General features: G+C 43.2%; 1 protein-coding gene across 1 annotated transcript in view; it reads left to right on the forward strand.

Annotated features, from left to right (window-relative positions):
* Positions 1-14,292, forward strand: part of cecr2 (CECR2 histone acetyl-lysine reader) — a 33,826-nt gene that overhangs the window by 2,809 nt on the left and 16,725 nt on the right. Inside the window, exon 2 of the mRNA XM_068602950.1 lies at positions 12,917-13,011. Within this exon, the coding sequence (XP_068459051.1) occupies positions 12,917-13,011 (95 nt within the window). The remainder of the gene's footprint in view (positions 1-12,916; positions 13,012-14,292) is intronic.

The following is a 14,292-nucleotide window of genomic DNA, read 5'->3' on the forward strand; positions in this document are numbered from 1 at the left end:
TTCATAGACATAAGACGAAACTGTGAAACAGACATGTTTGTTTTGCTTAATGCAACATACCAGTAACAAGACAAGCTGGCTTGGGCACTGTCACAAGTGTAGTACTTTGGGCGGTCTCTCTTTCTCTCTCTCTATCTCTCTCTGTTATCTTTGCCTTTGTCTCGATATACACTTATAAGGGTTGAGTGAGTTGATGAGCCACTCACAAAATACTGAATCAATAATAATTTGACTCCCGACAAAGTCTTTCAACTTGATGTTACTTTTTTTCCCTCCCTTTTTGTATATGCTTTTGGCTGCACTTGTGTAAGAATTGTACTCTAATGTCAGTCAGCTCCAGTTACAATATCTGTATGTGTAGGTTGAATTACCCAAGAATCAGGGGTGGAAAATGGGCCGGGAAGTGGCTGTCATTGGTCATGACAGAGTGGGGGACGTTGAGTGATTTCACTCTGTCCCGGGTTCTCGTGTCAACACACTCCGACATACCGTCAGTCCTTTATTGTGGACATTGCGTCATTTTGGCTGCTGTTGTCCTTTGTTGGTCTTTGCCACCCTGTCCCTATTTTATAGACGGCAGGGGTCAATGTTGTGACTGCTAAGGGCTTCAACCAACTCTGCAGGGCAAAACTTTTCTATATATTTCCTTGTTGAATACCTATTCTGGATTTCCCCTCTGGTGTCACCTGTGGGAGATGAGTTTTAATGGAGTGGCGGTGCATACTTTCACTCGTCTGCAGTCCTGTTGCCTTTTTGATCACACTAAAAGCTTTTTAGGTTTTTCTGTTCAACGACAGCTAAACTGTAATACGTAGAAAGAAGAGTCTGATGCTGACTCATAGCTGTGTTGGGTATCTGTTCCAATCGGCCGATTTGGTATCGAATGTCATTATTTTGATAACTAGCAATCCAGTATTTATTTCTATAAATAAGAAAGCAATGTTTAAGTCAAGCCTGATGTTACGTTACATGAGGAAGAGGCGGATAAATGCACCCCTCGTAGTAAGAGGCAACTGACTAAATATTTACTGTGGTGTCACTGAAACACCTGTTTATTTTTCTCATAATGGAGACTTTTGTAATGGATGGCACATTTGAGACAACACTGTTTTGTATTCTGAATTTTCTACCAGGGAGGATATTTGCAAACTTAGTGGGTCAGCCAGTACGACTGTGGTACTGTTGGGGCAGCTCTTTTCTTTCTCAGGTGCTGGTCAGTGATAATGGAGCCCCCTACACTCCCAAATCTCCTTGGCGAGTCTTCCAAAACAGCCCCTTGCACATTGTTCCTTGGCTGATACACTTCACTGACACTGGTTTCCACTTTCCTCAGGCTGCAGACAGTGAGCTGGGAAAGCTGTGTGTGTGTGTGTGTGTGTGTGTGTGTGTGTGTGTGTGTGTGTGTGTGTGTGTGTGTGTGTGTGTGTGTGTGTGTGTGTGTGTGTGTGTGTGTGTGTGTGTGTGTGTGTGTGGATGAGTCAGTCAAGTGGGTGAGATGGCGAGGAAAGAAAGAAAATGAGTGGGAGGGAAGGGGAAAGAGGGGAAGTGGAGAAAAGTGTACTTGAAATGAAGCGGGTGAGCTACCCAGTGAAAGGACATTAGTATGGAAGAGTAAGGGGGTAATCTGCAGGAAGGAATCTCAGGGTCAACATGGCTTTTTGTCTCTGTAGTGAATGCTTGATTTCTTGGCGAAATGATTCTATAAAAATGATGCCTGAAATCCCACAGCCAGCAGATGCTGGAGGCCTCTGTTGCAGGATTCTGAAAGATGTGCCTTTTATCACCAGACATAGCCTTCTTTTGCCAACGACCTCTGTCCCTGTCATCTTCTCCCACTGTGCTCTGCTGATAGCCTGTTTGACATCGTCGGGCATTTGTTCATATATCTTCATCAGCGGCCTGTCATAATCTACGTGCTTAAATAAGCCTCCTCTTAGGAAATACCCATTATTGGTGATTAGCCAAAAGACAAACTCAATTTATGAGCCTTCAAATTGGTATGTATTTCTTTCTTTTTTTCATGTACAAATTAGACATGGCTCTGTGCAGTTTGCCATAGTAAAATTGTTTGTGTAAAAGCATATTTCATTGAAGCTTCTGACTGTGGAATTTTGAGGTTGATACTTTAAATTTGACAAGAATGACATAATAGGAGAAACAGAAATTGCACCTTATCGGGCCGACAGAGCCAGACAGTATTTTTTTTCTTCTTGAGATGTTCCATAAAAAGATGTTTTCCACTGATGGCATCCATTCACATCTCCGTGTGCATCCAGAAATGAAGAGACACTTAACAAAACACACTTTTTTTTTAACGTAAACTTTCCCTGAATACAGAAGTGACTTATTAAAAGAACAAAAATCTGACCCAAGAAGAATCTTTTGACTCTGGGCACAAAAAGGATATTGCTTGTTAGCTATATTAGTGGCGGGGCTCTGTGGATGGGGTTATTGTTAAACTGTGGGCATTTTGCCCGCCACTTCGATCCAGTCTGAAATATCTCACCCCCTAATTGATGGAATCCTAATGATTTGATCCTCTGATCTCACTTATCCTGTAAAATATCTCTACATCTACTTGATGGATTACCCACATTTGTACAGATGATGGCTTCAAGTGGAAATTAAGACAACCAAGCTGATTTACTAAGGTAAGCATCTAAAAGAAGAAAAAGAAGCCCTGTTAAATCATTAGTGGAGCACCGGCATGTTGCAGTGCTGCTGCCTATGCCGCTCTTATTGTGGTTAATATTTTCATGAATTCAAGGGTTTCAAATATGGAGGGCTGTTGCTTTTCGCAAGTGCAGGAATTAAGCAAATTCCATTGTCAAATGGGCTTGAGACATCTTGCTCATGTCCTTATCCTGATAATCGTATGTGCTGCTTTTTTTTAAAGTAATGGCAGTGACGAAGGTTTCTTAATTGCTATCTCTTTCTCTTCCCCTCTCATACATTATCTCTGTATGGAGCCAGAAAGCAGTGTTTACTGAAATGACTGTAGATAGTTCTATTTTCACAATATTGAAAATAAGTGTTTCCTGTAGCATAAAAAACATTACATCTGGATAAAGGTAACAAGGTCTGCTTATAACTTAGAGCCTGAAAAATATTTATAAACACGCAGCCACTTGTGAAGAACTTGTGCTCAGTGATATTTGTGAGTGTTTAAGAGGATTCATTTCTGATAGGTTATTTAGATTATAGCTTTATAGTTGCCATAATAATGCCATTGTCAGTGAAGAGCGTAGCGAATAAAGGGCAGTGTATGTCTTTCCCATTGACTTATTTTTACACCTGCTACAAAACCCTGGAAAGCAGATACTAACTCATATGAAGGAACATTTGCTTCCATCTCGACTGTCACACAGGGTACAGAATAACTTTGTTGAATTATTGGTCTCTATGGCACTCAGTTTTAATAGCCAGTTTGAATTTGTATTCTTTTTTTGTTTTTATTGTTCAATCTCCACCATATATTGTTCAGCATGTTACCATTGTGTACCTCAGTTTCTCATTATCTCCTGAACTCTAAAGTCCTCACACACTCATAGTCGTCCCACAAAAATGTTTTCATATATGTTGCCTGAATAGTGCATTTGTGTACAGATTGGCAGCGCCGACACTCTCCAGTTTCGTTGCACATGCTGGGGTTTGTACAATTCTACAATCATCGTTAAGAGTTCATGGAGATATTTGTGACATCGCGAAGCTTCACCCAACTTCAGCCTGAGTAGATGTCTAACCTGCCAGGTTAAGTGGACACCTGCTTGGATGTGCAGAGCCATGAAGGTCTCAGGAAGCATATAGTCCTGTTTCTGGATCGGAAGATATCTTCTCACTCATCCTTACCTGCCAAACTCCTGCAACCCAGCTTCAGTCTGTTGTTTGGCATGTTTAAGGACTGGCGTCTCTGTCTACCTCTCCCGGTGTCCCGTTCTCTTTGCCATCACTTGTCCCACTACACCATATCCATTAGCAGTCCCTCTACCCCTTCCCTTTCTCGAGCCCCAGCAGCCTCCCTTTCCCTGAGCCCCAGCCCCTGGCATCACCATGACTAAACCCCAGATGGTGATTCTTTCTTTCCCATCCCCCGGGAGGGTGGAGGCTCTCCACTCTGACTGGGTGCTAGCTGCTGCTGTTGCTGCTGGAGGGAGGGGGTCCTATTTTTCGTAAAGCCCCCAGTGTGATTGTAAAAGAAGATTTAGTCCTATTAGATCTGGTAAATAAGCAAGAGCGGGCAGCCTGCGAGCACATCCTTCTTTCTGTTGTCTAGAAAGCTAATGGATTAAGAGGGAATAGGATCAAGGCTTAAGTGTTGCTTCATCATGGGACTACTGCTGCTGAGTCTCAGTTTTGTGGATTATAACTGTAGAAAGCTGTTACTTAATGTCTGTCGAAATTGGCCAAGATGACATTCAAATATTTGTTCACTTTGAAAGTGCTGCACTGGATTTGGGAACGGCGAAAGAGTTATTGATACGATGTGCCCTTATTTCACTACAATAACTTAAACATGGTGGCAGCTGGCTGGAGGGAGTTTACCTGGCTTTTGGCTGTATTGTAGATGATTCCCAGTATTGATCACAATGTTAAATGTAAATTCTGTTTTCAAAAGGTGCAATCATTGGAACGTAGAAAGTACTACTCTCTCATATTTCAGGTGGTTAGCTCTCATATAGTCGGATGCAGTACATTCAGTGTGTGCATAGCAGACCACGCTTGTGACATAGTTGTTATGTCTACAAACATAATGTCTATATATATATATATATATATATATATATATATATATATATATATATATATATATATATATATATATATATATATATATATATATATATTCTCATTCATTCATTCATTCGTTCATTCAAATTGGAAATAGTCTTTGACAAGTTTAGTTGCATCAGATTTTGAAGTGATGACCAAGCATGGTCGTTCAGTACCATGTCATCAGCAAAAGCAAGCAGTGGTTGGACTTTTCTGAAGTTTGTTGTGACATCTACACCACCAGTGCTCGGTGAGTAAAGTCCCCGATAACATGTTTACCTTCAACCTTGGGCTGCTTTACCACCTCAAACGCAACAACAATGATCCATTCTCATCCCAGATCAGATCGCTGTTAACTCATCCCTCATCGCTTTTTCTTTCTTTCCCTCTGTCCCACCCACTGACACATCCCCAGCTCAGCCCGTGTTACAGCCTCACAGTCTCCAACCTCTGACACTTTCTTTCCAGCTCAGGCGGCACATAAAGCCTTCAAGACTTTTTCACACTCTGGGAGTACCCCTCAAAGATCAAGAACCTTTTTCGCATGTCTTTTTTAATACCCTCCCTTGCATGCGCTGTGAGGGTGGCTTTGTAAGAGGTTGCTGCCCCTCCCCCCAATTGTGATTGACAAGTGAGAGCAGCAGTACATGCATCAGATGGTTTCACATGGGGAGTGTGTGCACAGAGGGGGAGACAGAGGGGCACATACACCGGGGTTTGTTTCAGCCAGCTCCATTGTTGGAGCTCCCCATGGTTCCCTCTGTCTGTCTCCAGTCTGGGGCGGCATCCCTCCAGTGATGCCGTCTCACTTTGTAATGCATTGGCTGGTTGTGCTGCAGAGATCAGAAGACTGAGGGACACCAAGCAATGAGAACTTAACCAAACCAAGTCTCATCCAGTGGGAGCAATTGAAAACCAGTGAGTGAGTGAGAGAGACGCAACAGCACAGTTAGAGGAGGTAATAAATGGAGCGATTTATTCTGAAACATGTTGCTGTTTGTTCCTAGAGGTAGGAAAAAAATGTTGAGGGGAAAAAATCACAATGATATATAAAGAGGGAGGGAGCATTGGAAATATTCTAAAAGATTTAGTTTTATCTGTAGCGATGTTGACAGAGTTGTCTGAGAGTTGGCACAAGGGTACGCAGCGGAGGGGTGTGGATCCGTGGGGCCTTAGTGGGGTGCAGACTGGCACACACTTCGCTGGCAACACGTATAGCTGGAGGCCACAGGCTTAAGTACGGATTTCTGGTCGGTACACTTTGAATGACTGAACGCCCACATCTTCACAGTTTGTTGTCAAAATACTAACTGGTGACCATAACACTGGTATCTGAAAATATTAGGTCTGAATGGGCAACTGAATGCAGGCCTGGGTTAAAAAATACAACAGATTGCAGTGTTGTGGGCGAGTTTTAAATGAATTAGCAGAAAGTACGGTTGTATGAACCATTTAAGGCACATCAGACACCAGACTATTAGTAAATGAGTTGTAATACTCAACGTCGTCACGCCCCCAACTTTAATTTCTTTAGGTAAACAAAAAAGTTACAGTGTGCATGTTTTAAAAAACCGACAACAACGTGGTCGTTTTCAAACGAATTAGAGGGCCGTTTTTGTTTTTCAGATGCATGCCGTCTAAACGTGGCCCTAGTGCTTTTGGAGCTATTGCACCATTGTTTGGGAATGTCAGGACCTTGACACACCAAGCTGAATTCAAATAACTAGAGCAGAAAAAGACCCAGCACTGTCCTCCCTTGTCTCTTGTTAAATGTTGCAAAGACTACAACCACTCAAAATACAAAACCTACTGATTCAGTCGGCCATTTAAACTGCTTACACTTTGAGAAAGCGTAGACTTCATGGTGGACATAGTACAAATGATTCTTGTTGTATCCTACAATTGTGTTTCCTGTTTGCACAGTTGATATGGAAGCACGTGCCTTTTACTCAAGCACGCAGCAGCTATGAAGATCTTTGGGAAATACCATCATAACTGTTGTCAGCCTTTTTATATGAAAAATCTGTGCTCAGGGAGACACAGAAGATTCTGAACGACACACTTGGATGTGTGTGTTAGACGCTTAAGCATTTTTTAAAATTCTATACTCTATCAAATCATCATTAAATAGTGACATGTGATATTTCCTGATTTTATTTGGGAGTAACTTATTACAGTTTGCTTATTATCTGGTTTGAATGAACCTGGCTTTCTTTAATGCAACTATTGTCTTTTATTTAAAAAAAAAAGTATTATCTCACAAATGTGAATTCAAGCACATCCATTTGTAAGGGTGTGTGTGTGTGTGTGTGTGTGTTGTGTGTGTGTGTGTGTATGATCTATGTTCTCTGAATATATTTGCATTGTGACATTGTTGTCAAGTGTGTTGTGTGATGCAGTGACTTCGAGCCCAGGGCGAATTTCATTGCGGGACACAAAAGTAATCTTATCTTAACTTCCTGTGGGACACAAAATTCAGTGTAGGGACTAGAAATATTCCGGCGTTTCTCTTACATTTTAGATGCAAGCTATACACTGTTCTCCGCGCGTCACTTAACATGTCTGAATTAAACATTCTTATCGAAAGGGTTACTTTTTCTTTCCTGTCAAGTGGCAGTCTCCTCATGTCTGTTTGCTGTAACTCTAAGGCTGCAAGCCATCTGCTTGATGTTGTTTTCTCCATTACAAGGCTCCACCCTCTGCTGTCTACAACCATACTGGTCAGGGACCCTCTTCTTTTTTTTTTCCTCCTCAGGGCCAGCAGGCAAACATTTTAACGAACCGTGTGTGTGTGTGCACGTGTCTGCGGGCGCATGTTTATGCAGTTAGCGAATGGGACCACTGGGATGTCAGCTGAAGCAGGAAGCTCCATTTTTATATAAGGAAGTTGATGATGTGGTTTCCTCGGAGCTGACAGTGGAAGTATGGGAGGCTGCACTAGATGGCCTCCCATCTCCTGTGCTTAATGGCCCACGTGGCAAGCGAGGTAGGCCAAGGTAGAAGGGTCTTGGTCTGTCGCAGGAAGGGTCTGTACACACACAAACAGCCGAACACAGCCACACACACACAGCCCAGCCACCTGTCCTCCTTACCCTTGACACACTATAATAAAACTCAGTTGGAAGTTGAAACTTTTTTTTTTTTTAACCTTCCTTTACAATTGTGTAGGGTATAAGTTATATTTAGTGTTGGTCACTGTTCCCACCTGGTAGTGCAGCTCAGTGAGATCAACTCTTGTTGTTCTTCCTGTTCACATATTTCCATAAACAAATGGTGTCCTCGCCTGGAGGCTCTCGTTGTTTGTGTCATAATGCTCGTTAAGACAGGTGTGGAGTACCCAACTTTTCACTCCGGCTCAAACAGACACGTTGTAGGTCAAACATGTTCGTTCAGCCAAATCAGCCAACGCGCTCTTGTTTTGATGCGTCTGGCAGCAACTGAAAGATGTTGACGCTCTCCTCCTCTGATGATTAGATGAACGGTACATCCTGAGGATGCGAGGGCGTCTTCCTGCGGTGTGAAGGCTGTGTGTGCACGCTTGTCATGTGGCAGGAGGTGGTTACGTGTGGGGGTGGAGGGTGTTGTCAGATGATGGCTCCTGGAGGAACCATGTGGGAGATGAAAGTGGGAGGGGAGTGGGGGAGGAAGAAATAAAGAAAGAAGCACAGGAGAGGAAGAGAGGGGCCTTTACACAACAAACAGGCAGCCCTTCCCCCTCCAGCTAGCTGTGCACATCCTCCAACTGTTGGTGATATAGACCCCGGAGGAGCTGTTAACGGCAGTGGCATGGAAAGTATCTGCTGTGAGGCTAGCCACAGAGGCCAACCCCCGATACTACAGTCTTTGTGGATCTGCCACAACCTTGGGGCTGCTGATACATATGCTGCTCCACTGCTAGTCACAGCCCTATATCTCTCTCTCTGTCTCTGTCTTGCTGCATGCATTGGCCAGACACATGTACACCTTTTAATCTCAGTTTTCTTGTCTCTACAGATATGAATGGGACCCATCATGGGGCCATCGATGTCCACTGAGCAAAGCACATTTCACTTTTATCTGCAAATGCAGATGGTGTGTTCTGCCTTGAACTCGGTTCAGCCTTGATGTCTCCTCTCTCATGAAAAGTCTGATCCTCTCACCTCCCTCTTGGATGATTTATGTCACATGTCTTGTAACGTTTACCATCCTGGTTCTCATGTCAAGCTGAGACCCAGAGTTGTTTTCTCCTCATGGAGGCTCATCTTTGACGTGGCATCATTAAACCCCTTTTATACTGCAGATGTGCCGTATGACGCAGTAAATCTGAATGCACATTCGACCCATGTTGGACCCATTTGTGTGAAATGGTTGTCATCGGTGAATCTCTGCTTGTGACCTTCAGCAGAGACCCCAGTCGGCAGGAATCACACAGAAATACACTGGATCTGTACAATAAGCGGTTTCAGCTTGGTCCCTCTTCTTCTTGCCGTAAGCACGGTATTAGACTTTATTAGACTGCTAAATAGTGTAGATGCCAATATCATTCAATTATTTCCATCCTCCTAATAGAGACGCATGGTCATCAAAGCCAGGCATCCAACCCCTTGTTAAATCATGGTTGGGAGGAGGGTCCTAATTGAGACTTGACTGACATGCGTCAACCCATTCTTGACCCCTAAGCCTACGTTACTTTGACAAACTGCATGTGTGTTCTTTGTGGACTTGCACGAATCCACCATTTCATTGTTTACATGGGCGGCAGTTTGTTTTGGCCCAAATCTATCCACGCCTGAAACATTAGCCCACGGCACACACTTGTAATATTGAACCAATATATGTTTTGTATTTCTATAAACATCTTTACTGTATATTGCTGGATACATCTTGCAACCTACATAACAGGAATAATTATTACAGGCAGCCAGCAACAAGTACGATGAGTGAAATGAGGTATTTCTATGAAGGCTTGCCCTTGTTCACATTTTGCAAGAGGCACAAAAACAGATCACAGGTGACAGGTGTTACTTCTCACACTGTTTGCCTCTTTCTGTTGAATAGATGGAAAGGTGAGACTGCACCGTGATCAATTGTTTTGATTGGAGATGGTCTGTCTACAGGCTGTTTTTTGTGGGAGGGGAAGGGAGGTCGAGGGGGGGTTCCCCACTGTACCCCCACTGTACCAATAAATCATTTTGGTAGAATACTTGCAAATCGGAACTGGAGCTTCACTGTCCTCAGCTCCAGTGCAGCCAGTCACTGGCGCTGGCTCAAGTGGGAACAATGTGTGGAGGGAGACGAGAGATAAGGAATACAGAAAGGGAAAGAGTGGGGTGGAGAAAGGGTGTTGTCGGGGGAATAATAGAATGTCTCAGAGGCCCTTGTAGACTCTATGCAGCAAGACAGGGGGAGGAAAATGGTGTGGAAGGGAGGAATAAGAGGTTAAGCCAGAGAGAGAAACAGCAGGGGAGTTGGGTGAGAGGAGTAGCAAATACCTTCAGGGCAAACTGCTGATTGCAAGCCAGGCCTACAGAGGGGCTGTGGCGATGACACACCTTTTAGACAAGCCTTAACTCTGCCTCCAATCTTTGTCCTGTAAATGCATGTGTGAATACGAATAGCCTGATTTGTTGAGTGATACATTTGGCAGTTTTGCTCCCGGATTTATATTCCTTTTTAAAGCTTATCACTTGTTCAAAGCGCTTATCTTTGAGTCCCATTGATCATTAATGTGAAACAGCCAAAGTACTGCAAAGTGTTTATTCTGTTGGGGCGCATGTATGAATGGATGTCAGTAAACGTGTGTGTTTTCTGTCTGTTGTTGACCATGTTTGCCAAAGGTTGCGGCATGTGTCCTTCTGGCCTGCTTCCTTTGATTGCTACTTCTTATGTTTGTGTGCTGATCGAGGGGAACGGTTCCCACAGGACATGTCCAGCTGCAGTAGTGTGTCCCTTGCAGCCCGTCGTCAAGCTAAGTGTTAGATAGCACCAGGCCACAGAGGGATCGGCCGGCTGGATGGATGACCCAAGAAAGGCCTGCACACTACATTAATTTCCCTTCCCTCTGCCATCTGAGATGCAGTGTGGCACTTCAAAGGTGGAGTAGGGTGGTGTTAATCCAGGGGCTGGAGCAAGCCCTCCACTCTGCTGTGCTGTACTCAACTGTCCGTTCTTCCCCTGGCTGTGGCCCCCAGCTTTTGCAAAGTGTGATCAAAGTGTAGTCTGTCTCTGATGGATGGGCTAACTCTGGCCCACAGGCTGCCTGACGGGGGACCTGGAAGTGGAAGGGAACGTGACACAGGAGCTCTCTCTTTATCCTATGTACATGCGCTTGTACACACAGTAATACACACTCTATCTTTCTATCTATCCTTTTATGACCATGGTTCATGGCTATGGCATAGTTCTGCGGCTGAATAGTGTACACACGCATGAACGAGCCATGACACGTGCGCTTGCTTGAGTAACCGTTAAACATTGAATGAGTCTCTGTTGTGAAAGCTCTGCCTCCCTTGATGTGGGCTGGATACAACTATATTGACTAGCAGTCCCAAATGATGTTTCTTTCTATTTCTGGTCTTTCATTGTAAATGTGTGAAGGCACACTTCTTTAAGTAAGTTGCTGTGGCTTCAGTTACCATGGCAAGACAAGGTCTGTGGTTAAAAAAAAGAGAGAGATCTCTCTCACATGCTGTAAGTCACCAAGTCTTTCTGCTTATGGCTTGTTGTTGAATTACTATTAATATTCATCAGAATCTGTCTCATTTGCCACTGTAACCATTCAATTGGTCATTAGAAATGTGCTTATAACACCCAGCAAACTTTTCTTGATTTTTAAATAGTGAGATGTAGCTAATTTTAATTTCTCGTCATCAAAGTTGCTCTCCTGGTATCTTTTTTTTTTTTTTAGCTTCAGTCAGATGTAAAAGCGAGCTGTTGAGTCTCATTCTTCCAACCATAATTGGCAACATTAATGGCAACCACCTTTCTTCTTCTTCCTCCTCCTCTGTTTTTTTATTGTCCTGGCTTGTTGGCTCCTGACTTCCTTCGTTCTCCACGGCGGGGAGGTGTGTACGCTGACCTTTGGAGACCCCTGAGCTCAACCAGGTTCCTCTAGAGAGAGGCAGACTTAGAGGAGACGAGTGAGTGCACACTAATTGAACGTGCCTCCTTGTAGTTTGAGATGGTTTTGGACCACTTTTTCAACCCCTTGTACTTTAATGAATGAGAGAGGAAGAGTGACAGAGGGAGAGGCAGTTTGGATCTGTTTCTAGTTTGAGAGCAAAGGCTATTGGGGGGTATGGAGTGATCCACTGCAGGAAGGCATGTTCTTTTCTTTAAAAGCCACTGTTTAGCTTCAGCCCGAAGGGCCTTGTTTGCAACCTGCAAAGGGGGCTTTAAGTGAAATGGACACTTCGCTGACGAAGCACTTTGCATTTGCATTTCTGTCCTCTCAGCCTCCTGTTCCCCCTGTCGCTCTCTCTCCCCTCCTGTTCTTGTCCAGAGCTTTTTGGTATCATTTGGCAAAGCAGTGCATGTTGGGAAGCTGTGTGGGGTGCAATGATTTGGTTGGTCAGCAAAGGAGAGGAGGGGGCACGGCTGTGTTGCAGCTCTAGGCCCCTGCTGCCGCCCATCTCTCCTTGGTGCTTTCAGGTCTTTTAGAGTTTGCTCTGCCGGTTACTGCCGCTTCATAAAACCTCAATGGCAAAAACACAATGCCAGTAGAGGGGTCATGGCTGAACTTGAACCTCTGCTTCAGCCAAACAACCAGTGGCAAACTAAGAATCCCTAACCAGGCAACAAATTCCAACAATCCCTCCTGCTGTCTGCCTCTGCCAGCTGGTACCAACTCTGTCAAAACACTACTATATTGTCTTATTCTTCATGCAACTTCCAGCTGAGATATTGCCTGAGATATTGTATTTTCTCACATGACTAACAGTTGTTTGAAGTGTCAACAATAACCTGTGGTTTGCTCATAATGCCTTTGGCTTATTAAGAGATTTCCTTTGAAACTCCTGTGGTTTCACAGTTTTGCAGTTGAGCTGTTGCAACAGTTATGAATAAGTTATGTATGTCAATTCATTTCGTTATATTTGTGTCGGTCAAAAGACAAGTAGTTCTTTGCACGTGTATTGACCATACTGTCTCTTTTGTTGTGTTTATCCAGGAGCTGGAAAAAGCCCTGTCGGAGCAGGATTTGGACTTCCTCAGAGACCTCATTGCTTGTCTTCTGCAGGGCTGCTACCAGCGCCATGACATCACGTAAGTATAGAATGGAAAAAGGAAACAAATGACAATAGTTGGATAAGGTTTTGATTTGGTGCCTGAGGAGAAGTTGAGGTTAACTGGACTCAATAGTGTAGACAATAACAGCCTCACTTCGAGCACTGTATATCTAGTGCTGTGCCTATCTTAACAAAGCAGCATTCAAGTATTCAGTGTTCTCTCCATTAGGGCTGGGAATCATTCAAGGTCTTGTGATAAGATACTAATATGCAATTGATATGACTCCTTTGTTTGTGTCACCACACTAGAAAAGTAAATTATTGTTATCTTGTTTTAAGAAATATATAAAATAAAATTGTCTCAAATCTTTCAGATTACACTAATTAAGATGTGCGAATATAGGTCAAAACACAAACAGCCATATAAAACGTTTTGCTTCAGAAAATCTGTTAATTAGGAACATTTTAATTGTGTGGAAAAGTGGTAAATCTCCCCAGAAATGCTATGCTGGCTCAGGTACTGAGTAGTTTTGATACTCTCTGCCATGAAGACATTTCAGTTGGCACAAAGATACTCACAAATGCAGTGTTGTATTTGTGTACATAGTTTCTTGTTGTATATTTTCTTATTGTGCTAACTTCTATCATGAAACAACTGATAAGTGGTCCGATAATGTTTTGGCTTTCGTTCGTGCGTTCAGAAAATAATTAATTTGGCTTGGAAGGGTTTATTTATAGGGTTACTCTGCATTCTGAAGGATGAAGGGCAAGCGAGTACCATACAAGCCTGCATCTTAATGTTCATTGTGCTTAAAAGTACCCCAGCACTCTAGGTTTTATGTCTTAATCTAGTCAGATCTATAAGAGTGGAAGCATCTCCTGCGATTTTAAAAACAAAAACATCAGAAACAATAATAAATAATCAATACAAGTTTTTGTTCAGTTTGACACAGATTTTAAGATAAAAGCAGTTTAACCATCTACTTTAAATTAGTCATAGCACCCAAGAGCCTTCATAGGAAGTCTGAGTCACCAACACAAAGACTCGCTAGGGCGTCAGAATTTACTCACCATACGATGACTTAATCTGTGGTGAAATAGTGCTCTATACTACAATGCAATATATGTATATAGCACAGCCACTGGAACTTTTTTTTCTTCTCCTGTAACCAAATGATGGGAGAAAGTGAGTTCTTATTCAAATCCACAAATGGGTTTAATCTCTCATGGGGCTTCCCCCTTCAAACACCTCCTACCCTCATACCCCCATAGTGGTCCCAGTGAACCGATAAGCAGGGAGGCAGGAATGATCCAGTTT

Source organism: Clinocottus analis, unplaced genomic scaffold (assembly GCF_023055335.1).
Source record: "Clinocottus analis isolate CAN_PGR_092001 unplaced genomic scaffold, fCliAna1.0.p SCAF_6, whole genome shotgun sequence".
Classification (NCBI taxonomy): Eukaryota; Metazoa; Chordata; class Actinopteri; order Perciformes; family Cottidae; genus Clinocottus; species Clinocottus analis.